The following is a 27,947-nucleotide window of genomic DNA, read 5'->3' as shown; positions in this document are numbered from 1 at the left end:
CAACTTTCTGTTCTTTCATCAACAGCTACCTCAACACTGAACTCCCAGCTCCAACACCTGCAGCAGCTCCAACAGATGCAGCAGCAGCACCACCACCAGCAGCAACAGCAACATCAGCAGCAACAGCAACAACACCATCACCAACAAACCCACCCCCACACCCACACCCAGAACCAGCTGCCACCCCAGCATCACATGACCCCACCCAACCAGCAGCAGACCTCTGTTCCTTCTCCGGGTTCGGCCTGCTCCTCCACCTCTGGACAGCCGCAGCACTCCCCGCCACACCGGCAGAACCAGTCGCCAACACGCAGCCTTCCTTCACCCGTCACACCACCCATGCCACTGCCAGTAAGTCTGATCAAACTTTTAACTTTAACTGCCAATTCTTTGAGCTAAAGAGATTTTCTGCCAGTCCCATCTGCATGTGGTGAATTTTCCTGAACATTTCCTGCTCCATTCTTTCATGATGTCACCTAAAATTCATGTGAAATGTTTGGAGGCTGGCAGGAACATTTTTTGGTTCAAGTGGAAGTATGCATTTTGGCTCACACATGCTGCTTACCTGGAAAATTTCAAGACATTTTCAATGGTTTTGTGCATATTTGAGTTTGGGTTTTAAACCAACCTTCTTCTACATTTCTTTTTATATCCTAAATAGACTCAAAAAGAGCATTTAATTGGTTTCCTCCAACATTTGTTTAATCTTTCCACCCTTATCATACAGAAATCCAGCACTAAACGCAGATGACAGGCTTTTAACTTTGTATCTGTGTGCCCAAAACCCCAATCTAACACTTTAGCAGTCACCTTAAATGACTGCATTACACCACCCGAATTATAGCCTTGAATGCTGTAATTCTCCATTTAAAGAACTGAAGTGTGAGTCTGAATGGTGTCATTCATGATGGTGGGATTTTGACTGGACAACCTTGAGAATACAGAGTGCTTTAAGAGAAAATACAAAATTTAATCAAGTGGAAGTATTTTGAATAGACAGTTGATTTTTCTGATACAGTGTTGGCCTGACTCATGGGGCAAATATGGATATATTGCTTAGAAATTAAGAAATAAGGCCCTTTGAACAGAATCTCTTGGAAATTTGACTCACTCTCTTTTGATTTAAGATAGGAAAGTTAACTGGAAAGTTAGTTGTTAATGGAATTAAGGAAGAAGAAGGAAAAGACAGCAAGATATGCCAGACAGTGGTGATACAAGAATTAAAAGACGAGGCATGTAAAGATGCAACATTGCAATGGATAAATAAATTGATCCTGCATTTTGTCTTGTTTTATGGGCAATTTATGTTATTCAATCAGTCAGAAATGTATCTTGACAGATCATTTAGCGATAGCACATTGTTAAAGAATTGCTGTATTTTGATATTATTTCTGGTCACTTATCATATCAGATCATATCATGTTGTATCACAGTGTACAGTACCACAAGTTCTACCCTGCAGTATTGTATCATATCCTACCCTGCCATACCCTACCATATCTGCCTTACCTTATTGTATGGTATGCTATCTTGTCATGTCATATCATATTGTACCCTGTTGTATCCTATCGTATCCTACTTAAGCACCTGAACATATCAAACCTCAACAAGGAAAGACCAATACATGGTTTGTTGGAGAATTGCTGTTTTATTATATTATCTTTATCTTTGGCCACAAATCATATTGAATAAACTCCATACTGTACCATACCATACTCTACTGGGCAGTATCATACCCTGCCATATCTTACCATAATCTGCCTTCTGTATTGTATGGTATGCTATCTTGTCATGTCATATCATATTGTACCCTGTTGTATCCTATCGTATCCTACTTAAGCACCTGAACATATCAAACCTCAACAAGGAAAGACCAATACATGGTTTGTTAAAAATAAAATAAATGCAGCAATAAATCATTTGTCCAGTGAGGTCAGCAGAGGTGATGGTCATACAGCAGGAGAAAGTTAGTTTAACATACGTGGTGGCTCCAGCGGAAGGACATTGGGAATGCAAGCAGGACACAAATGACAACGACATGACACATGAGGTTTGCAAGAATTGCTACATAACAATATGACATATGACAAATATGACAGAAATATGACAAACATGAGAGCAAGACTAATGCTAGATCAGCTAAACAGCTGTAAAAATGGTATAGATCACAATATATGGTGTCGCAATACTCACTGTATTGCAAAATGTTTAAAATCGCAATAATATCGACTCATGACCCAAGTATCATGATAATATATCGTGGGGCCAATAGTGACTTCCACCCCTATTGTTCTGCACCTTATTATAACGTATTGTCTTATAAAGCATCATGTATTGTATCTTACTCTACTGGGAAGTATTGAATCATATTATACCTTACCAGATCTTTAATACCTTACTCTATTGTATTATGTCATATAGAATGATAGTGAAAAGTATCTTACATGCTGTATAGTATCATATCCTACCATACTGTATAGTTGTGTACCTAACCGTACTATACCATAACGTATTGTATTGTACATCATGTCATATCGTATTGTTAAGCATCATACTGTATCACATTGTTCTCTACAGTGCAGTATTATATCATATCTGGCCTGTATCATATTGTATCGTACTGTATCGTACCATACCGGACTGTACTATATCGTATCCCATCTGATCAAACTGTACTGTACTGTATCGTATCGTATCATACTGTATCGTATCATAATGTATTGTATAGTATCGTAATTTTTTTTGTAATGTATTGTGTCGTATCAAATTGTTTGGTAATGTATTGTATTGCAACCTACCTCATTGTTCTATACCGTACCGTACTGTAGGGGTTACAAAACCTGAGAATTTTTAAAGGTGACTTTCATGTGATAAAAGTCGACTCGACTCTGACTAGTCTTTGATGAAATTATATATGAATCTTTTGCAAATCATAATCCATTTACTCCTAACAACAGGCAGCCTCCAAAATTCTTTTGGTGCGAGTGCAAACAACATAAGGTTAATACGGTATATAACAGAATTTACAAAAAACAAACATCATGCACTGTCACTAGATTTCTAGAGTGGCAAATTATATGCCTTACCTGCTATCTTCTTGGTGTCCATTGTTTCATTTTATGTTTGATTTTGTTATTTAACCCATTTAGACCTAAGCCCACCTATATAATGCGCTCTTTAAACCTAAGTATTGCTCAAATCAATAAGACAACACAGGTATTTATAATTTTGAGACTAGCTCAGTAGGTCAGCCTTGTGTAGTTAAAGTTGATTGGATGCTCCCTGGTAACTTACTTGTACTTGAACTTGTATTGACAATGAGTTGAGTTTTATCAGCATTTTCGACCAAGTTAAGTTTCTGCAGACAAGACTGAAAAACACTAAAAGCAGATTAAAAAACTCAAAGGCCTGCAACATTTATTAACAAAAAAAAAAAATGATGTCATCTGCTTAAAGTAATATGAGGCATTTGACAAGTTATCGCACACATTTTTGACATAAATAAAGAATTAATTAGGTCCTAAGACTGAATCTTGAGGCACGCCTTTAGGACTTCCAGAAAAGAAGAGATGGATCCAGCCATCTGAACACACTGCCAATCAAATAGTTGGCAAACCATGATGCTGCTTTGTATGACATGCCAATGTGATGAAGCACATTTATCAGTAAACTGTGGTCTACAGTGTCAAAAACCTTAGATAAATCAATAAAAAGAGCTACACACTAGGCATTGTAAATGCCTAATCTTAAGATGAGTGACTAGCTGACTTCAAGCAAAAAGGGTCATCACACAGCAGTAAAGTCTACTAGTCTATGCAGCCCCTATCGTACCATAGTGTACCTTACTGACTGTATCATTTTTTACTGTACCAGGTGGACCTGACTGTACCCTACTGTGTTGTATTGTGTCGTATCACATTGAATCGTATTGTATCGTATTGTATCATACAGTATCATACTCTACTGTGCAGTATTATATCATATCATGGCCACCATATCTTACCTTATTGTATCCTTTTATATCGTTTCATATCATATCATATGATTTTGTATCTTACCTATTTGTACCGTATCATATTTATCGTATCCTATCACGGTGTGAGTTAGCCTGTTATTTGTGTTCCATCAGATCACTGAACCACCTGAATGTATCAACCTCAACCAGGACAGAAGAAGCACATTTCATGCTAGCTAATTTAACCTTGGGCTTCCCACTTTCAATCAGTCCCTTAATCTTTGCTGCTCTTTTTACTCAACCTTCTTTTTAGTCACTTCATACGTCCATCCATCTCTACCCTTCTGTCCGTCTGCCTGTCACTGTATGACGATAATAACCTATTTTATATCCCTGTGGTTTCATTTCTGGTGGAGACCGGCCAGGGTCGCCTTCCTGTCCCCGGTCACATTCATCAGCGTCAGACCCTTATTGGGTTGTGGTGCAACCTTCTTTATGGCCAGGATGAGTTGGGCTATTTGTTTCCCCCCTTGCAGCCCTCTCCGGCCCTGTCACGGCCTAGTGAGACTCAGCAGGAAAAACAGCCTCTGGATTTAATGGGCTCCAAGGGCTAGCTGCTACATCGCACCAAGCACACTGTCCACTCCGGCTGTGGATTCAAGAACTACTGACCAACATATAGATCCACACATTCAGAAAACTTGGCACACTCCCAGTATAAATGCTGTTTACTGTAAAGAACTGCATAGTAAGATTTCCTGAAATCTGTCAACATGTTTCTGCGAGAGACAAAGACAGCAGAATCAGGGTTATCAGACTGCTTTGATGAGTCTGGTAGCTTTATATAGATTGCCCTAAAAGAGGGAAGCAGTAGGGCTGATTATGATGACTGAGGACAGACCTCCCTTGAGGGGGGCCAAAGGGGCCACATCAGGTATCATTAAGATATTGCCTCATCAAATAGGATTATGGAGTGCGTTTGTGTGTATGTGTGCTTGAGTGCTTGTGTTTGTGTGGAGGAGACAGAATGGCCGTAAAAGGTTTAGTTTCTCTGGGTCAGTGCTGGTGTTTTCAAAGAGCGTGTCACCCAGCGAGGGGCTCGCCCAAGGACAGGCCGCAGCCTCAGCACCCACTCAAGGCTGCAATAGGATTTAAACAGCAGCTCTGCCTCCTTCCGCAGCCTGGGTCAGTGATTGGATTTTCAGTCCCACACTCACTGAGCTACTCAAGGGTTAATTCACATAAGTTTTTAATTCAGGGAGGCTCCCTAAGAAGAGACTTTGTGACAAACACATGTGAAGCGTCTACCTGATCGGCCTTTTGTCTGCTTTAATTGGAGACACAGGAGGGCATTTCTGGGGTTTCCACGCTTCAACCACGGAGGCTGTTCTGTGCAGGAAAAGTCAAGTCATAATTACCATAATACAATCAGCATTACACAGATAACACCCCTATTTCCCCCTGTCATTATTGAGACATGCAGAATCATCCAGCCATTCAGCAATTTGGTAAAAATACAGCGCAGTGCTGCAGAGTGACAAACACTCATTATGTTCCAATTAATGTCCCATTGTAATTCTCCTCTCGTGGGAGGGGTGTGATTTTCTTTGTTAACCCGAAGTGAGTAAATCCTGAGCATTCATTACATCCCTTGTGTTTTAAGTGTTTGCTGCTTTTAATTTGTAAGACAAAATTCATTAATTAGCTCATTAATATCCTGATTAAAATACAAATCACATCCTGGCAGACTGTGTCCCCTCGAGGTAACGGTCTTAACTCAGACAAGTGCAGCTAATGTGCTTTAATAGAGTGAGGCTTTACCTTTCCACCCTCACTGCTCCTCCACATGCAGAGTACAGTGAGATGTGGCTTGTGGCTGCCTGAAATAGCCACCACAGTGATGACAAATAGACGGGAGGAGATTATAAAATTTGCTTAAGTGTGTTAATGGGCTGATTGCGGGAGCCCGCTTGGATTTTTGCTGGAAGTTGATTGATTAGAGCTGCGGGTTTTCTCCACGCCCCGAGAGCTCAGGGATTTGACGGGGTAAAGGCGCTCGCCAAGTCTGTTACACCGGAATTGATCTTAATTAGATCTGAAAGACCTGCCACAGCAGAATGGTCGCGGCGATTAAAATGAAAAACAGGAGAAATTACTGATCAAATTAATCATAATGTCGGGCTACAGCTGTAGGTCTGGTGTAATTTGCCACTCCAGTGAGTTACATCAGCCCAGGCAGGGAGAAGAGAGGCAGCACATACTGATCCGTGGCAGCGGGAAGCTTAGGCCAGCCTATCAACGCTCAAATTCCAGCTCCTTTTACCCCAAACCCCCCTGTCCCTGCTGCGCCACCCAGTGGAACCCCCACACCTCTCCCTCTCTGTTTCTCTGGTCTGATTAGTCACTTTTTATTACTTCTTTTTAGCTAAATCCTTCCACATTATGTCTTTCTCCATCCAGAGCTCCATCTCCAACAACGCTGCCCTGTCTCTCTCTGCCGTTCTTGTCACGGCTGTCTTGTCACCAGCATGTTGTGTGTAAACTAATAGCCTCTGACCTTGGTCCAGTGTCTGGCTGGCTGGTTTTCAGGGGGCCTGGCAGAGACGGAGGCGTCCTGTCTTCCTCCTGAGCCAGACTCCTGCCGTCTGTCTGTGTGTCTGTCTCTACTCCCCCTCCACAGTTGTCTCCTTGATCGCTGTCAGAGCCCCACACTGGGCCTGTCCACTCTCCATCCGCACACTCATAGGGGTAATTACAGCCTAGGGGCCTGCCTCCTATCCCCGTGCTCCACAATTTACCACCAAAGCGTCCACAGACATCTCTCTTCTTCCCCACTGCACCCCGACATCACAGGACCGCGGGGCCTCAGACCCACAAGTGCTGCAATTACCTGAGCCTCTCCTCTATCCTTTTCTCTCTCTCTCTTCTCACTCTCCCTGACTCTCCCCTCTCCCCCCTCTGCTCCCCTCACTACCCCTTGGCTCCCTCACTATTCCCCAGCAATCAGCCTTCATTAGAAGCCTCTGGTGAAAACCCATCGTCACCAAGGTCAGCGGCTGCCAACCACAACGGCCTTTCAGAGGCCCGGCTGTCTGCACTCTCCATCTCTCCTCACCTCCTTGCTGTTCTTCCCTCTTCCTCCTCCTCCTTCTCCTCCCCCTCCCATTCGCTCCACCATCCTCCTCAAGTCTCAGGCCCATCTCTGCTGCTTTTGTCTCCAGCTGAGGCCTCTTCAGACACTCATGTCACTGTTTTCCGCTGCAGTGCACTTTTACTTATGTCAGCCGCTGTTAAAATCACCACTGTCCAATTTGCTCCAAATGTCTCTTTTTTTATGGGTGGTGGGCGTCTCTGCCATTATATTAACATGTGTATTAAATGAGCCTTGCACATCGATTAATTGATTTTCCAGATCAGCCCCACGTCTATTCAATTTAGCAAAACGGGCTGCCACCATTCAGTGGAGTATTAAATCAAAATTAAAATGACATGCTCAAATGTAGAGCCAATGGCTCATACTGGAGCTTGTCGATGAAACTGGCAACGCTTAAGTTGAGGAAAGAGTCCATTATCTGAAGAATGTCTCATAACTCAGGCGAGGTGTCTGTGGTCTGCAGAAAGATCACAGAGTTTATATACAGGAATAACGTTTTAAAGATGATTTTGTTTGATTTTTTTTTAGGTATATCACCCTCTACATAAGGGTGTAAACTTTTTTATTTTAGTTTTTAAAGTGACCGTATTAACATAAACAATGCCATTTGATGCATTTTACAGGAGTTAGCTTGAAGCTAATTTATATAAGCCGTCCCTTGCCAGTGCAACTGGAACACATTACAGCACATATATTGTTTTTGTCAGAATTTGATTGTTTCAAACAACTGATAAAATAACAATATTTAACTTGAGGCTTAAATAATTTAAAAAAAGCCCTTTACTAATGCAGTGGTTCTCAACTAGTCGGTCGGGATCCAAAAGTCGGTCCCGGAGCCCTTTTTAGTAGGTCGCAAATGTGTGCCTGGAAAAAAAAATTGTGCCCAAAAGTCTATGAAGCTCAATTAAAACTTGCCTGTTTCTTTGATTTCTCACATCTTTTGTACCATCCAAACAGCGGTATTTTTCCTTGTGTGACATCACCAGTCTTGATGTGGAGTAACCCCGCCCCCTAATGCTACAATGATATAAAATCACCAAACAGCTCATCTCAGTACAGTTTTTAGCTGCTGCCTTTATTGAAAGTTTTTGTTTTCATTGTGAGGTAAAGTCCCCAAATCTATCAGCCATGTGGCCTCAGGTCATTAAAGTACCATAACAGACACATTTGTACCAGAAAACAGTAAATTTAATCCCCAACTTCTGTCTCTCTGCTCTGGCACAGAGCCAGGCAGTTGCATTTTGATCAGAAGCAATTTGAGTTGATCATACTTCTCAGGAGTGGGTGTGGCTTCAGCTCTTTCAACTGACACACCCACACCATCCTAGAATAGATTTTATTGCCTAATTTTTCATGATTTTGAAGCTTAATTTAAGAAACTTAGAGATATTTTTCATGACTGAAATTAGGCCTGATGGTTCATTACCTAGTGGCCTGTCACACAACAAACCTGATATAAAAAATTTTTCATCACTTTATAGGGACTCTAAATAAATCTGACTGGTAAAAAAATCTTATCAATTTGTGTTACAGTTTCTTTTAGAGGCACTGATGGTGGCTCCTGAGGCTCTGCCAGCTGAAAACCACTGAAATATAGCACCAGTGTAAATGAGGACACAGGGCTTTTTCCTATAAGCTCATTATTTTATTCTTATCTATATTTCTTCTGTTTATCTCTATTTAGATGGTTTGGGGCTTAAAATATCCACTAAATAGATACATTTTTGGGTCACTGTCTCAACAAGCAATTTAGATCATCAATCTAGAAGATTAAATTAAAAAGGAAATGTTATCAGGTTATTACAGGGTAAAACAGTGATGTGAGTACTGTGGACAAATCTAGATTCATGACAGTATTTCCTGTCTGTTAAACTTTAAAATAATTTTCTTGCATTAAATAGTTATCTTTAGGTGAGGTTCAGAATACCTGAAAACACCCAGGCTGCCAGCATTCTCATATCTGACAATAATTCATGACAACACCTGTTTCAAATGTACAATTCCTTAATAAAACTTTTAAATATGTATGAATGGCATGCGGTGACAGGCTGTGTGTTTAAATGGCTGTGCTGCCAGTTCGGGGGCTGTGTGGTTTAGAGCATGAACGGCCCCCTCAGCTCTCCTGCAGCTCAGCCCGGCCTCTTATTAATGCACAGGAGATCCGGCTCTTAAGAAGGCAGAAAATTGCCTTACATAACAAGCGCTCCACAATTTAGAAATACAAATGTGCACTGTTGACTGAAGCAGAAAATAAGACTGTTGCCCATCAACAGAAGCACATTTCATATGAATAATTATAAAGCATGGGAGCTAGATGAGGAAAACAACCTGACCATGACAGCTCTACTACTTTTATTTACTTCAAATGAGGGATTAGGCAGGAAAGGAATCTACAGACTTAAGGACCAACGATGAGCCCTGAATTTATAAATAAGGAGAAAGTTAAATTTATCATATTTCAGGGGGATTTTTTTGAAAACTGTGAAGGTTCCTTCACTTTTAAATGTACACCTACTGCCTGCCCTGCACTTCCTCTCTGGCTCTTCTGGTTTTCAGGCCTCACCAAGTTTATATTTTCTTCACTTTTTGAGGTCTGCTATTCTTCTAAAACCTGGCCCTGTTAATCTGCTCGTGGGCAGAGGGCTTCCAGCTCAGACACCCAGCAGAAAGGCACCGCTCCCCCGATCAGCCCACATGCACATTGGGGGCAACACGCATTAGACGCCCACAGGGGAGCCCTCAGATGGAGCACAAAGCTAGGGCTCACCTAACAGTGGATAAGGAATAGGGTTTCTTTAATTATGAGGCAGGGCTATGACATTGAGTTCCCCCCTTCCTCCTCCAGCAGGCTCCCAGACACTGTCTAAGTGCTCCGCTCCGCTGAGGAGGCCAGTCCCCCCGCGGGGCGCGATTCCACTGCCTGTAATTTCTGATGCCCATTAGTGACCGCAAACAGAGCACCAGGTTCACACACGAGGAATACAGCCACGCAGCACTGCCACGCTGTAAAAAGACCCTTCTAATGCAATGTTATTGCATTATGCCCTCCTCATAGACCAAGTCAAAAGTCCCATTTGTGGTCCCTGCAGAATATTATCAGAAATTCTTCTCTACAGTGTCGGTCATGGTTAGGCTGGATTCACTCTGTATTTTGAAATCTATAGTTGGCTGAATTGAAATACCTCTAAACTGTGTCCTGCTGCCCTGACGTCTAAGAGGACCATTTTGAATTTTTATTTTTTCTAGCGTCTGATTTTATGCTCTCTTTCATTAGGACTACGGATGCAAAATTGATAGATTCTTGTAAATAGACTCAGCTTTCATGCAAGAAGAGTGCATTTCCTTAAGTCAACTCCTCAAAGAGAGGAGCCTCAGAAGTCAAAATTCCAGTAATCAATACAAATACGCCTTGAAATGTCATCAATTCATCCCTTCACTTATGCTGATTTAGCCTGTAACAACAATTGTGTATATTTTGGAGAGAGACAGCCAAGCAGGGAGCCATAGGGGGGAGGATGGGGAGGGAAAGAGGTGGATTTATCGATCAAGGGTGACCACATCTTAGCCACAGAGCCCCTCTCTCGTGATTAATCTTAGAGCTTATAGTTGGCCAATGACACATGACAGGCCTCCCCCTCAAACTCCTCCATTTCTCTTCATTACTGGCCGTATTTTTGGACACCACAGTGGAGAGTAATCATTTACCTTTATTGTGTTTATAAAGCTGCGGCATGGATGACCCTTCCTATATTGAATTGAGGACATCAAAAGATCACCGGACATTGATTAGGAGGATATTAAAGTCATTCAAATGCTATATTTATATGTCAAACAACAGCAGAGTGAAAAGAGACGCCATCTCCGCCCTAAATGAAAACGAATGGTTTGTAGAAGGTGGAAGAGAAGTACTAAACTAAAAAACATGTTTTATTACATATTGAATATTTGAGTTAATTTCCTCCAAAGGCCAGAGAGAGTCCTGGCTAAAACAGCAGAATAATAGTCTTCATGATTTCTTTATAGTCTGATCTCCTGACTCTTAATGATTTTGTTTTTCATTTTCTCACAGCAGCCAAAAGTGAGGCTAAGCATCCACCTTGCAGTCATAGCCAGAGCAGCTCTGGATTTACTGCAACACCAGTTTTACGCTGCTGTGATTTCCAACCCAACACTTGTACGGCACAGAAATAACTGCACCAAATATGTCACATCATGGGCTGAAATGGTCAGCACTTTCCTGCAGATACTTAATCACCAAGTAGTTTCAAATTTAATACATCTGGAAACAGCTAAATATTATAGATCATTCCTCAGGAAGAGAAATAGTGCAAGAGGAATGTAGTATAACTTATATTTTTACTCGCAGAGTGTCCCCTAAGCAGAGGAAATACACTGCTGCTGTGATTGATGACAAAGAACCCTCTCTGAACCTCTGCGCCTCACAATTATCAACAAATGGGCTGGAGCAGATTTTATGTAATGATTAAAGCTGCTGTTAATTTCCCATGAAAGTAATGAGCGGGGAGATTGACGGCCACTGTCCTGTACTCCATCATCCCTTTATAGTTAGTTTAAACGTTTTCACGACTCTTTTCCTCCTTCATTTGCATTTTGCCTCATTAGATATGGCCATTTCTGAGGCCGCCTGCGATATCCATTTCCTGGAGTTAATGCATTTTATTTGATCAGCCAAACCCCCTCAGTTAACTAGCTGTCATTCTGATACTTCATATGACATCACTCCATTAGCACCCACCATGCCACCTCAGCCACCTCTTCGTCCACACCCGCTGCCACCGCCACCGTCCCTCCACTGCCTTAAGCAATTACAATGTCCAACTGTCACCGGATGCAGCGTTATTGTGTTTTTGCCGGGTGTTATCTGCCCCAGTTGTTCTATCTGTCTTTCACTTCCCAATATTTTTCCCCAAGAATGGCTCTTTTTGGGGTTTATTTTTCACATCGGCCGCAGCAGAGGCCCAGTGGTGAGCAATAGTCGGCGCACAGAGGGCTCAAAGTGCGTGGCCAGAGTGCGAGGCCTCGCCAACCAAGGGACCAGAGGTGTTTTGGAGGGCCTAATGGCATTTTGATGTTCATAAGCACTGCGGATGTGAGGGAGGGGAGACAGGGAGGTGGGAGAGAGGCCGTTTGTGGGGGAAGAGGAGGAGGAGGAGGAGGAGAGTCAGGAGAGGACTGTCAGAGGAAGACTTGCAGAGTCCTGACAGACAGAGAACGTGTTTTCTCATGTCACAGCTGATTACATTCACTCCGGTGTGGGGAAAGATCAGGAGGAGATGGATCAACAAGGGAAACTTCCAGGTTGTTCCAGAGATGAAGTGCATTATTCTCAGAAACAATATAACTATTGACTTTCCATGTTCAAAGGTAAAGAATCAATCATTAAGGCCTAAAAACCTTCCAGATATTCCCAAAAATCAGCCCTTTAAAGGAAAAACACAAATTGACACATATCTGCTTTCATTGAAAAATTACTGGCCACTAATTTGCTAAACCATTCTCTGTATTCTTTTATTCTCTTTCACTTTTCTCTGATATATTAGATAAATGTTTGATTCTCTTGTTGAATCATAGATGAGCAGAAAATAAGTTTTTACAGACCGCTGAAGCCAAAGACAAAATCTGCCTGTCTACTGCTGGTGTCTGCACCACTTTGTCCATTTATCTCTGCTCTTTTTTTCTCCCCCTGTGCAAGCCCCCGAAAAAAAGCAATTAAATTTAAAACGGCCACATGAAAAGAGCAAAACCCCAAGAATAAACTCCAGTTAGTTTGTGTCAGACAATTTTTGGGTTTCCAGGGGTCTTTCCACGGTTTGCAGGGGACGCTATTTTCCCTCTATTCCTGAGATTACACGGGTTGCTGCACCAGGTGACCCTCATGGTCAAACAGGCGACGGAGAGCTTGGCGGAGTTTAGATTCTCTTCTCTGCGTAGCAAACAGAGAAAAGATGCATTTTCTGAGATTTTTATTCAGTTTTTGTTGATCTCTGAGTAGCTTTGTTTATTTGGTGATGTTGAACTGTAATGTTGTAAGGAGTGACAGCAGATTTAAAGGAGACAAGTTGATGTCACATCATTTAACAGACGCTTCAGCTTTGCTTAGGAAAAACTGGCCAACCTAAAAACGCCTGGCCAGTATTTCTGCATTGGCTCAAATTTGACTTAACACCGTAAACATTTCTCTAACAAAACACAATCCACTTTATTCTTGCAGCAGAGTTATCACAACACTTGTGTGGCTGACCAGAGCGGTCATCCCCCCCTTTTCATGGTAAATGAAAAGAACCAAACACAATGGTTAACATGCAGCCTCTGCAAACTGGAAGATCACTGTTTATCTCCTGCAACACATGCAATCAGCACAAATGCTAGGCCAGGTCTGTCATTTTGTGCCTCCCGCCGAGGTGTTGAGAGGAGTCACCGTGGCGGAAAATCACCTGTTTAGGTGTTGAACACAGCCTCGCCTCTCCTTATTCCTGGCTCCCCTTTCAGCTGCTATCCATATTACCCAGTGGCAAGAGATGCAGCAATAGAGCTCTGCTCTCTTTTTCACCTAGATTTACCAGAATAACATAGCATCTGAAAGGGCTATCATCGAATGAAACACAATGATAATATTTCAAATAAATCTGAAAGCTTCTGCAACAACCCATCACTCACACAATGATGCCGAGCACAGCAGATTTTCAGGGAGAGTCTGGGTGTGCTCGTCTAAGCGGATCACATTATCTGTGAGTTGATCTGCAGTCTCTGTTTAACTCTGTTCAACTGGCCGTGTTGGCTTTTCCCTGTGTCCACATTCAGTATCACGATTCACATAATACTTTTCACCAACATGGATTAAAAACCCACTTCAAATTATGTTTTACATTCACAACACATGAACCAGCACAGTTGCTAGTCGATGTTATTTCTCCTTTTTAACCACTGTCTCAACTACAGCATGTATCATGAGTGAGGCAAAATAGTAAAAAAGTGTCTCAAGAAAACTCTGTTACCCACATTTGTACAATTAGATCTTCGTTTAGGATTTAAAGGTTGAGTATTATAAGGTTCAATAGGAATGAATAAGCACTGATTTCACCTTAACATGCACCACTTAAAGATGGTCCTATTTAAAACATATTTATACAACTTCTTTAAAAAACTTACCATTGATACTCAATGATGGTGGAGATGTTTCTGCCTTATTTATGTCTTCCTTTGACTGCTGCTCTCTTTTGAAATATTTTTCATCTGCTTCTGGAAGTTTTTCAAACAAAATCGATTCATTTTTGTCTTCAAGAGGAGCAAAGCTCAAATAAAATGTGCCTTTTTCTATCTCTTCAGCAAATTGCAGCTTTAGCCATTTTCCTGTGTAACAAATGTGTTTTTATCCCCACTCTGTGTTGACTTATTTTATACAAATAATTACTGACATAAAAGCTATACCAAAACCAGTATCTATTATTGATGTATACATGTTAGAGGAGTGGGTGCTCAGTATTATCTGTGTCTTTTGATTAGACTTTTCTTTTATCACAGAATCACATGTAAATGATTAGAACTGTATGTGAGAGAGAATGGGTGTTTTTAAAGTAAATAAAGCCAAACTATTCCAGCATTAGTTTGATTGCGAACACTTAACAGCAGTCGTTTCAACTTAGGATGCACAGATGCATCAGTTTAACATCGATATTTGCTGATATCAGCCCTTGTGGCAAATAATGTAGGTATGAACTGCTATCAGCAGAAGATGTTGTGTTGTATTCTTTTAATCATGCCATCTGGTGCATCTAACTGCTGATTTAGACAAGAGATTTCTTATTGGGCAGAGGTTTTGACCTGTTGGATGACCTCTATTCTGTTTTCATGGTTAAACATTGAAGAAAATAAAGGTGTTGTGGGAGCGTTACACCTAAAGAAATATAAAACATAGGTATCTACCATCAGCTAAATTGTTATTCTAAACATACAGTGCTGTTAAAAACAAAAAAAGTATTTGCCCCTTTCCCGGTTATCCTCCCTTGTATTTTTTGCACATTTGTCACACTCAAATTATAATACTAGACAAAGATAACCTGAGTAAATACAAAATGCAGTTTTTAAATGTAAAAGTAGGTGAAGTTGATAAAAACAATGAACTTAGATATTTGTGTATCATGTTTCATTATTTATGAAGGCTATTTATTTAAGCTATCCCTTTTAGGGCTGCAGGGGGGGAGTGTGAGTTTGTTTTTGTTTTTTTATAATTGCCCAAAAAGAAATAATCTATCAAAATCAGTGTTGTTGTTTATCATTGTAATATCCCGGACTGATAATCCTTGCACAAAAAAAATCCACTTTGCGTTTATCAAATAGAAAATATATTTTGGATGCATCTCTGCAAGAAGACTGATCTGCTCTGGTTCTGACTAAAAGAAAAAAGGATGAAAATAAACTCTCGTCTCTCTTTGCACTTGAAGGAAAAACAAAACATGGACTTAGATGTTTTTAAACTGTAAGAGCACCCAGATTGCATTTCCCCCCACAGTTCACGATGGTTTGGGGGCATTTATATCCAATGCTTCAGGTTAATTGCAGCTTGACAGGGGTTTTCTCATCCTGTTAGTTTCACATGTAAGGTCAGGATCGTTCTTTTCTAACATTTGAGACGTGAAGATCTCTGAAGGACGACCGCTGGACACATAAAAGACAATCTTGCGATTATCGAGGAAAAAGTGGATGACTTTCAGACGAGGGAAGGCAATATCAATCACGGCCAATTTGAGGCCACCAACATGAAATATGATTTCATAAGACAAATGCAGTGTCATTCTTAATGTGCTTAACCTTTACTGTCAATGAAAAAGTATTGATCGCTCCGTGGCATTTTTTCATCATTTGATTTCAGAAAGTGTAATAATATATGGTGGTGGGGTAAGATAAAAGATGAATGGCAACTGAATGATCTCAGATGAACAAAGCTGAATTCCCCACAGAGCAGAGAGAGTGTGGAAAGATGCTTTCAGTAAAATAATGTTTTTTTCAACAGACTTTATGTTATAGAAAACAGGCTCAGGGCTGTTATATGAACTCTACTTTTAATTTCTGCTGCTTTTGTTTGAATATGCAGCCTGCCAATATTAGCAGCAGGGAGCAGCAGCCTGCTCCTTAGCAGTGTTTCTATTATTTCTCTATTCTGTTGAGTAATTGGGAGGTCTCCTATCTCTTCTTGGTCTTTGATCTACTTACTCAACCTAATAAGACTTTGCTCTGCTGCACTACAACCAAATCAGCAGTGCATTTTCAGCCCCCTAATAAGTGGTTAGCTTGATTTATATGGGTAATCTCGTCGATGTGGCAGGGCTCTACAGCCTCTCCCCGATGCAAGGAGCCTCTTTTCACAAGCACAGGCCAGACCAGATGGGTCCATTACAGCGAGGGTAAAGATGGTCATTTCAGCCCTCCTCTCCTTCAGAAGTAACAGTGTGCAAGTGCATTATGACGCAGGAGGAATTCTTAGTCGAAGTGTATTGAAGGGAGCAACGATATAGTGATGCATGGCTGCAATGCCTGGTTCTATTGTGCGAGTGGGGTTGTGTAGGACCATTGCCGCGGGTGGAGAGACTGAGCTCGGCCCGCGGGGAGCCCCAGGGGCCAGAGGAAGCACTTAGAGTGGTAAAATGGCCACTTATTCACAGCCACCCTCCCGATCTTGCTGCTCCTCCCTACCCTGGAGCATCCCACTGGGTTCAGGAGCACAGGCCTCTGGGAGCCTTATGATGGACTGCACAGCCCTCTCTGCTGGACTGTACAAACCCCACCACACTTAGCCTATTGTGGCCTCTGCAACAAAGAATAGCAGGTGAACCCCCCCTCACACATTGAGCCCACCTGAAGTTCCTTTTTTTTTCATTTAACTAGCAAACATCTGCAGGAACTCCATAAAAGAATGCAGGCTTGATGAATGATTTCTTTGCCCTTTACAGCTGAATCCACTGGCCAGCCAGGCAGCAGTAGCAGCAGCAGCAGCTATGGGATCCATCGCAGGGTCTCAGGTGTTTGGAAACACCCTTTCAAACCTGCAAGGAGCCACGGGGCAGCTGGTCACCAATGCACAAGGACAGGTGAGTGCCAAATACAAGACGCTCACTAGGGCTGGGTACTAGCAGGAACACCATGTGGTGCATATCATGATAAATGGATCCTAATATTACACTTATAATGATATGTTACAATACTCCATCTGGAAAAATGCTGTGCTGAATTTTAAGAATTTTTAACCAATCAGATTTTTTATTGGAGAAATATTGCTGATGGGATCTTACAAGGTACAAAATGTGACATAACAAAGAAATTTAACAAAGGCATGTTAAGAATTTCTTTAAAGTCTTGACAAGACCCTCTGAAAATGGCTCTGCAACCCACCTCTGGGTTCCAACCCACCATTGCAGAACTTCTGCCCTACATAATATACAGATTTTACAAAGTGCAGCATTAAGTTTGCAGTGTGACTGAGTCATAAGTATTTAATTAAAAATATACATTCACAGGCTGTTAAAAACAAGTCATTTGGCCTGAAAAACTTTGATACTCTGGGCTCTTATTTACTTCAGTAATTACATGAAATGACCCTCCCCTTTTTTGCCAGCAATACAAGATGGGCCTTTTATATATTTCAAACAAAATCAAGCAATTCAAAGATGGCAAAGACTTTGAAATTGTAAATTTCTCCTAGAAATACTATCTAATAATGTTCAAAATTAGCGTGTTAATTAAAAAATTAAATTACAAATCACTACTTTGATGTTGCTTTGTAAGAAAATTAGTCTTTTCAAACGATCTGCTCGATGGGGAGGACAAATAACAGATATTTGTTTATAAAATCACCTAACAGTTGTGCTAGCCTTTGGAGCCATATAAACATATCAGAATCTCTGTTGTCATTAAAAGCACATGGTGCATGATTTAAAATTTCATATGATAGCAGAAAAATGTTTCTTACCACAATTTCAACAAATATTTACATCCGTGCAGCCAGCACAAGCAGCAGAGTTGTCCCCATCACTCACATCCCTCACTAAGGCCTCAATAATTTCTTTGGTCTTTATAGTAATAGCACTAGATATATATATTAAACCAAGGGCCTTTATTTGGAAAATCATGCTTGAGACTCGAGAGTCTATGGATGTTCATGAGTCTCTAGATCAGTGTTTCCCAACCATTTTTCCTTGTAGCCCCCCCTACATGTACCTAAGAAAAGCGAGCCCCTCCAGGACCCAAGAGAGAAGAAAAAGTGAAACACTGCCATTAAAAATCAACATAGATTTGCATTGTTTCACTGATAAACCCCTAAAAAAGGCCTATGCATGCTTTTCTTCTCAAAAGACCTTTGTACAAACTACTTAACTGCTTTTTCATAGTTTTAGTTAATATTTGCAAATCTATTTTTGGCAGCCTCAGAGCAGACAAAGCCTCATGCCCCCCCCATGATCTTTGGCACCCCTTCTGGGAGGTCCCAGACCCCAGGTTGGGAGCCCATGCTCTAGATCAGAGGTTCTCAAACTTTTCATACAGCAACCCCAAATATAAAGGTGCCAGAGACTGGGAACCCCCGGCGTAAAGTACTGTGCAGAAGTTTTAGGCATGTAGAGCGCTAACGGTTCTTCATAGGTCCTGATATTCCACAACCCCGGGCTGAAGAGAGGAGGGAGAGCAGCCAGAGTCACTGTCGACACATTTGTCACGTATGTGTGTCGCTCAGCAGCCAAGGTAGAGCTTAACAGCATTTCTTTTGTCTGGGCCTTTGCACCTCTGGTAATATGCCCAGCAACCATTGACAGTTTTCAGGTGCTTAGAACATACACAGGACAACCAGGGTGTTGTGGCAACCCTCCCACCTACCCTAACAGCACCCTAGGCTATGTTTAGGTGCCACATCTACCCATAACTCCGCCCTAAAGCTGTGGTTTTTGTTTTGTTTTCATCAGATTATTTTCCCATGCCCTTGGTAATGTACAAAGACATCCAGAGCATGACGTGTGGTGTCAATCCTCCTACCCACCCAATGGGGCCCTCAGGTGGGCGTACTCGCCATTACACACCTGACTTCAGCCTCAAATTTCTGCCCAAACATGCCTTAAACTTCTGCACAGTTCTGTACCTGAAGGTGGTTGAGGTATAGTTGTGTGCAGACTGACGTTTTAAGATTTTTTTTTTTTGTTTGTTTTTTCATTTCTTTGATTTCGGTAGGAATCCTAACAAATGACCTTTTTTTTATAAAATGGATAAAATATACAATTTGAAATCATTTGAAAATACTCTTTGTTTTTGGAAGCCATCTGGTGGCCCCCTTTCATTGTCTGGCAACCCCCCGGGGCGTCTCGACGCCCTCGTTGTGAACCACTGCTCCAGATGATCTTTTTCTTCTTAACGCTTGAAACAAACCAGGATTATTTTGTCTTGGAACTGGACAGATTTTTATTTCTACTAGTTATTTCTTATAGTTATTTTTCTATGTCTTGCTTTGTTATCTTATCATTTTTGATCTACAAACTCTTTTAACACTACTGTAAAAGCATACGGGCCTCCAGTTGAGACTTGCCTTGAATGTTAAAATGTGTAGCAACACCAAGCTAGAAAAGAGACTGGGCTTTAAAGTGGTATTGATGATGAAAATAGGGTTTTCACAGTATCAGAATTTTTCAATACAATACAGACAGGGATTCATAATATTGGATTTTTGCCAGTATCTGATATGCCGATATATGAATTTATAACAGCCATTATGGATATTTAAAGGGGACATGCTATGCAAAAAACACTTTTTCAGGCTTTTCTAACAAAAATATGTGCCCCTGGCCTGTCCTAAAGCCCCTCAAATACCAGAAAAACCCATTTCCTTCCACCCTCTTTCTCCACCTTTCAGAAAATGTGTGCTGACACAAGCCATTCTCAGATTTTACCCTCATGACCTCATGTGGGGAGTGAGCATCCGCCCCCAGGTTTAGTTTGCCCTCCCCTCTCTGCTTGGAAGAAAGTTCCGCCCTCTTCTGCTGATCCTCCTCTCACCTCCCAGCTGAGATGCTGGATAGATCAATGGGTTACCCTGCTGACTTGGATCTGGGAGATTGATGGTTCAAATTCCAGTCATGCAAAATCCTACACTAGACACTACACTACACTGACTGACAGACCTACATTCGCTAGAGTCTTCTTATTTATTCACCGTCATTCTTTACACTTCAGAAGTGTTTATTAATTCATCCTCAAACTCTAAATATTTCAAGGAATTATGATTTATGTCAGAAATGCATTTAAATATTGGTATTGATACGAGTAGCTACAAAAATTGTTTTGGGCATATTTGGCTGAAAAACTTTGAATATCTTGCACCCCTTGTTGTTGCAGTCATGTGATCCTCATGATGTGCAAATGCCGGATGGGGGGCAGGAAATGAGGGGCAGCTGTTAGGAATGAATGGAGATGGTGGAAAGTTAGTACTTTGGAGCTCAAAATGGACAAGTACAATGCAGTTATCATCAGAAAATTTCTGCCTACATTGAGTACAATTCCTGCACTTTACAAACAAGTGAGTTTAACGGATTTACCTTGCATGAAGCACAACCATGACATTTAAAGTCTGGATTTTTCTGGATTGGCCCTGATGATGCCCCACAGTGAGTAATTTGTATAAAGGTGCTTGCTAATGACAGAATAAGGCTGCATAAACTTTTCTGTCATTTTGAGATTGGCGGGAAGCTTAAGGAGATGTGGCTACAGGAAAAGCAACTCAAATATTAAGCACTGTACATACCAGAGCAACTAGTGTAAATGCATTTGTTCAGCATTAACAATGATCATAAGCTAGTACCGAGTAGGTCTGAAGGTGGAGTTATTCCTTTCCATAGTGCAATCCTGCATCAATCACTAAGACTCATTGTTTCCTCAGAATTAGAGCTGAGCATCATTAAAAAGGCAATATTGGCAATTAGTTGATTGCCAAAAACGATCAACTATTTGCCTTGAAAGACAGATGATTAAAAAAGTATACAGAAAATCTTATGAAACTTTGAAAACCCCTGCTACAGAGCAACACCAATACCTTTTTTGATACCATGGGAGCAAAAACAAATCCTAGGACACCCAAAATTGTAACCTTTTTGTGATTAATTACCTACCTGCACATAATGTCTGTACAGAAAAGGGACTTGGTAATCCGTTTCATGTATTGATATGAGGAGTAGGATTTAGTATTGGAAAATAAACAGCATTAATTTGCTGTATCATTTTTGGGGCAGAGTTCTAACGCTAACAAGCTGCAAAAGTTCCTGAGTGATCAGTAATGCATAGAGCTAATTAAGAACTGCAGATAGAAAACAGTTCATTTGCTCACAGATTTGTAAGAGACCATTTTTCATGTGTGAAAGTGCAGCACCAAATACAACATTTGTATAGTATTTCTGATCTTTGCTCATAGATTTCCACTGGTGGGTCTTTGTGCCGTCTTGAAGCTGTTTGTCTGCACTCCAGCAGCCAACCCGCCATATATTAAGCTTTTTGGGAATAAACAAAGCCCTTCTTACTCTTATCCGCATGCGCCTGTCTCAGTAAAACGCTGACCTTGTCATATTTACAGGGTGGCTGCAGAATTGTTCCATCAGTAGCCAGAGGCTTGAACGATGATGCTTGTCATTGTGGGACCCTATCTAATGAATCATCTTATCGCAGGAGCACACGGCACATATTAAAGGAAAATTGTACGGACAATGTGCCCTTTCATGCCACTCTGTGTTATTTACCTTAACCCCTGTTTCATCTTTAGACCCCTTACAGTGTCTTAACTAAAAAGCATGGTAAAGTAAAGTAATAAGCCGTGTTTCTTCACACTAAAACAGTTAATATTTAATGTTTTGCTTGACATGTAGCCTACAAGAGTGAAGCCTCAGTTCCACCAGCGTGACCAGGCCTCATTGTTTACAGTTAAGTGTTGTCCGTTCGCGAGCTCTTGATGCTAAACGTCGCTAATGAGACAGTATGGACTTCCCTGGCCCACAAGGTGCCTGCAGCGCTGGGGACAGATCACTGTGGATATGGACTTGATGGGCTGCTCTGTGCTTTTGTAGTGTCTTGGCGGCTGACAGCCCCTGACATAATCAGGTCACAGAGACGGTCAAAGCCCTGGGCTACAGCCTTTGCTCCCCACCTCATTATTCCACAACATTATTCAGACAGAGGGCTCTGAAACATGCACTACCCTATCAGAAAGTCCCGCCCCCCTTCCCCCCAACACCAAGGAGATTATATAGGCTAATACATACACCAAACAAGACTGGAGGTCCACTGAACACACTCTAAAAACTTGTGTCAGCGTGAAAAGCTACAAAACAGCAGCCGGTGTCACTGCTTTTTATCAAGTGTTGTTTTTTATTTACCAGCAATTGATTGTTTAATTAGAATTTGGGGACCCATCTGTATAGCCTCAATACTCCATGAGTGAAAAGTCAGCTTTCCTTGATTTTAACAAATACTATTCTGTCTTTTGACCTCCTAATTTCTGCCACAGCTCTGTCAAAAAAGGCCTTTTCATAAGCCCGAGCCGTGGGACCTTGAAAAGCTCCTGGTTTGATCAGCGTTTGCAGTTCAATATGTTTTTAAACCTTAATTATGTTGGGCCCGGCCTTTTTATTCTCCAAGGAGAATCAATGAGGCTCTTTTATCCTCACCGCCTCTACAACAGTGATTAGGGCTGTGGATAAAAGCCAGAATATTGTTAAGTCAATCTCACCCCAGAAATGTTTTTTTCCCTCTTTTGGAATCTGTGGCATTTCAGTCAGCATCTTTTTTTCCCACTTCACTGGGAGCTTAAATATGGGAGTAAAAAAACATGTCAGGAAATGGGGACATTAAGAGGTTGTCTCATGTAGTGTACCTGGGGTGGAGAAAGGTGTTTGTAGAAAATCCCACTTTCTGAAATGTGGAGGAAACAATCTTTTTCCTTGATTTGAGCCTCCACTTCCAGCATTTCTGTCCTCTATCATCGGCTCTTTGCACCTAAATCTGGATTAAGCAGGGGCTTCTTCAGGAAACAGCAGGTAAGAGGAACATGCAAAGTATAGCTTAGCCTTAACTAGGGTTGGGGGATATGGACCTAAGATTGAAGCTGAATAGCAAACACTGATGTATATCACAATATTTTTCTGTAATAATGAACAAAAACACAGTCAGATCACACAGGCACTTTTACTAACAGCCAGCTGCACAGAAACAACATGCAGACAAAAACTGACATTAGAAAATAGTAGTACCACCTAAAACTAGGTATATGGACTTGTATTTCACTTTTCTAGTCATGTGACTAATCACAGTGCTTTTACACACCTACCCATTCATACCCTTTCACGCCACATTCACACACTGATGGCAGAGGTCACTGTTGGCTATTCATATGCATCCAAATACATTTACACACCAGTGGGAGCAAATTGGGGTTAAGTATCTTGCCCAAGGACACATCAACATGTCATGGCAGGAGCTGGGGATCAAACCCACAACCTGATGATTGCAATCGACTGAATCTACTGGCTGAGCCACGGTCATCCTATAAAATAGGACTGTGAGAATTAATACATTGATCACGATGCAATTAAGTATCATTTAATCAATGTATTATTTTTTTAATCATATTAATCAGCTTCTTTATTGTTCCTTTCATCACTCTTTGGTTGAGCCACCACAACGTCTCCCTGCTACTGTAATAATGTAAAAAAAACACATACACACAAAAACACCGCTCCTTGATGTCTCATTTTACTGAAAAACTCACAGACAGCTCAGTAGACAAGTCAAAAGTCATCTGCACCTTGTGTTATCAGACATTTGCCTTTCCTCTCTCCCTTTATATCCTTTTCAATTCATAACCAGTTCCTTTTTCCATGGTTAAATTCATGCCATAACCTTCAATCGACCTGAAACACCTTACATTCTTTCAATATAAAAGCAGGTTTGCAGCCAAATAGGGAAGTTAGTCACCTTTAGTGTACAGCACAGTAATCCGCAATGAAACAAAAGCAATTTTAAATGCAAATTACCAAGATTTCAAACTGCAATATAAAGGAGATTCATAATTACCTATGGAAATTTTGTGATAAAATTGCAGTATAAAAGTGTCATTGTTTGACAGCCCTGATATGAAAGTTTTTTTCTCATTTAGACCAAAGTTAAAGTGATAATTTTGTTATCGGTAAGAATATTATTGCTGGGGGTTCTTACACCAAACAGTCTGTTTGCTGAGCATTACGCCTGTTATTTGTTGTTTGGGTTTTTTATCAACTTCGTCATAAACTGAATTGATATGAACAATAATGTCTTGCCCAATATATTCAATATATGGTATCTTAAAGGTATAGTGTGATATATTTAGCCATCAGCATTTGGCAGAACAAGCTTGGTAAAAATAAAACATAATGTTTATAAGTAGGTCTTTCTAAATAAGTGATTTATCACCTCTCTATATATAGTATATTAAAATGTTTTACTTTAATTGACTTAGCTCTCTGTGCCATGATGTTACCCTCAAGCAGCACATTTGTTTTGTTATGCTGCCTCCTATACTTTTTGTTGTTCTTTTTGAAATATAATGTCACAAGAACTGTATTGTAACAAAAATGTACGGGGCTGCAATGGGTATCTTATTTTCTGAGGGGTTCGAGCTTCCAGTTATGATCACATATGACCTCTTACTAAAGGGTTATTTCACAGATAGAATGAAATAACTTCATGAATAAAAAATGTGCATGCGCAAATTTGCAGTTCAAAAATGTTTTATTATACATTTTTTTAAATGTTTTTTTTTTTTTTAATTATTATTAATTTATTTATTTTTTTGATTATTTTTTGGGCTCATGCCTTTGTTCAGATAGGAGAGCTTAAAAGAGACAGAAAATCTGTGATGAGAAAGCATGTATTTAAACACTGGGTATAGATCCCTTGGCCAGGCGTTGAGGACTTTAGCCTTTATATATGGGTGCCTACTCTACCAACTGTGCTAAACTGGCACCCACAAAATATAAAGATATATACAGTGCTTAACAAATTTATTAGACCACCACCAAAAGTAAGGTTTATGCCACAGCTGCCCTAAATTAACAGCATTGGTAATTACCAAAATCTTTTTTATGTTTCTGCAGTGGTTAATACACCAATTTGTTGAAGCTCCTTAACCCAGATGATAGTTTTAATGCTAAAATATAATTATTATTGTTATCCATGAATTTTCAAATTTACTGATTTGCAAAACAACTGAAAAAATACTAAAGCACATTATTATTTTTTGATTAATATGTCAAATTATAGTTATTTACTTGCATTCCTGAACAGAAAAATGAGTTTTAGTGGTTGAATGTTATGCTTGATTCATTTCTGACTTCTCAGAGAAGCCCAGTGAGCCGGCTCAAATTTGGGTGAATTCAGTTTGAAATTCTTCATTCCTGTTCAAAATGGTTAAACGTGGAGAGCTCACTGAAAATGAAGGAGTCAGCATTAAAGCACTTCATGATGCTGGATGGTCTCTGAGACAATATGACAGGTGGTCTAATAAATTTGATAAGCACTGTATATATTTTTTTGTTACCAAAGTTTTTTTTTCCAGCATGTAAATGTTTTCCAATTTTAGACAGTGTACCTTTTTAAACTTGATATCCCGTCAGCGCTAGGCCTAACATTTAGCAAGAGAGGAAGTCAGTCTGTAACGTGAATGAACCCCAGCACTTGTTCACTGTGTATTGATGATAACTCACATCCCCGTAGATCATAAGTAACCCCTGTGTAAACCACTGTTGAGCTTGTGATTGTAAATCTACTTTAAGGCTGCAGCTATTGATTAGTTTCACCTTCAGTTAATCTTTTAAAGCACTAATGTTCCCAGAATGCTCTCTGTGGTGGCTCCATGAACTACACATGTTAAATTTCTGTAAGCATATATTTTCTTGAATTTAGAAAGGTTCAATTTCACTCAAAAAGCTGATAAATCAGTACTTTAATGAGCTGTAAAGGATCTTCTACTGATTTACTCTTTTTCTTATTGGGCTGGTTAACATATAATAGTTCAGTTCTTCTGTATTTGTCCAAAGTGTTGTTGAGAATATAAACCAAAGGATGTCAAATTAATAGCAAATATCTGTCACACTTCTCAGGAAATGTCCTCTGTCCAGTGCACCAACATGTGTCTGCTGTTTAAGGCTTTGATTTGCTCTGAATTTTAGCTTCCTTTGGAGTTTGAACCAAACTTCCCAAACATTTTCCCTCTCGGGGTTCTCAATTCACCGCATGAACAGTGGAGGAGAGAAAATGGGCAGAGATATTGCCCGGCGACCATGGCTAAAGACACAGATTGCCCTGGCTGGAGAGATGAGATGACATTTCTACGGAAACAAGAGCAGCATAATCTTAATGAGTTCTGCTGGGCGGAGAGAGGAACAGTACTCACATGTCATACGAAGTGGAGCGGGAAGCAAACAAGGGAAGCCAAATAAAGGCGAAGGAACTGAAAGACAACTGAGGAGAGGGTCTTAGCCGTGACTGGGAGAGGGTCTTTAGGGCTGCTTATTTAGGAAATAATGGAACAACGAAATTCAGCCTTAAAAATCGTTTCCATGAAATTTAAACTAGTTGTGGGGACAGGGAATTTCCTGCTGGTTGTTTTGGAGTACAGCATGTTGGAAGGACACGGTTAACAATTTCTAGCTGTTCAGCCTTCTTCACTGGAAAAATAATGATGATGGAAGTACCTCATAGAAATAACTGATGTGGTCATCTGTAAAATAACATGACAGGCAGCGTCAGAGCAGACAAAGCCTTGGGCCCCCCTAAGATCTTTGGTGACTGAAATACTCACAGAAATTTTTTTTGTTTTTTCCCCTTTTTTTCAAGATTTTTGGGGCTTTTTGCCTTTATTCCAAATAGGACAGTCGCAGAGAGACAGAAAACATGAGGCGAGAAACTAGGGGAAAGAGATGCACCAAACAGCACCGAGACCAGGAATTGATCCTGCAACCAGTGCTACAGTGACTTTAGCCTCTTGATTGTGGCCACTTGTTCTACCGACTGAACTAAACCTGTGCCTAAAACAACCTTTTAAAATTTCTCCACTTCAGAACTTTATTGAGGCGCTTGTTTGACATTAATTACAAACTGAAAACACCAGTCAGACAACACAACTCACACACAGTCATCTAGGAGATAAATCATCTTAAGTTTGTCCACAGAGGTCGCCATAATCAACACAACCAGAAGGTTCCTTTAACATAAGCATACAGTGGAAAATTCTCCTAAAGTTTTACAGTTTTTGACTAAATACTTTACACTACATGAAGTTTATACCAAGATAATTCAATTATTGGAGAATTTGTTGGGAGAATATAAGCATGTTGTCAGCTAACCAGTGCATCTGTGGGGGAAATTGTAATGTAAGCTGAAGTCAAGCTGCAGAATCTGACCTTTCTCACTCAGGTTTTGGTTTGAACTTTAAAGCTCCTTCTGATTTGTGTTGATTTTTGCACCCCCTGTGGACAAACTAGTATGTCTGATCTATTTAATAATTTTTTTCATTACATGTTTTTGTTGTATTTTAACAAAATTCATATCCTGCTTCCTCTTAATCATCAAAGACATCAATCACTGTGAATCTTTGCCATTTAGAATGTAAAATAAAAGTGTTCGGCAGGTTGCAGCATAACATTTACTTTAAAACCTACCCTCTGTTGCAGTTTCAGGCATTAAAAATAACTGTAGAGGTAATCAGTTTTGCAGCTGATCCTTTCTTGTGCATTTGTTGGTCATAAAAACACATCAATATTCACT

General features: G+C 40.5%; 1 protein-coding gene across 1 annotated transcript in view; it reads left to right on the top strand.

Annotated features, from left to right (window-relative positions):
- Positions 1 to 27,947, top strand: part of pou6f2 (POU class 6 homeobox 2) — a 122,312-nt gene that overhangs the window by 69,385 nt on the left and 24,980 nt on the right. The window contains exons 7-8 of the mRNA XM_041814615.1: positions 49 to 351; positions 17,078 to 17,215. Of these exons, the coding sequence (XP_041670549.1) occupies positions 49 to 351; positions 17,078 to 17,215 (441 nt within the window). The remainder of the gene's footprint in view (positions 1 to 48; positions 352 to 17,077; positions 17,216 to 27,947) is intronic.

The sequence above is a fragment of the Cheilinus undulatus genome, linkage group 19 (genome assembly GCF_018320785.1).
Source record: "Cheilinus undulatus linkage group 19, ASM1832078v1, whole genome shotgun sequence".
Taxonomy (NCBI): domain Eukaryota; kingdom Metazoa; phylum Chordata; class Actinopteri; order Labriformes; family Labridae; genus Cheilinus; species Cheilinus undulatus.
Note: the sequence above shows the minus strand (reverse complement) of the source record. Positions and strands in the feature narration are given on the sequence as shown.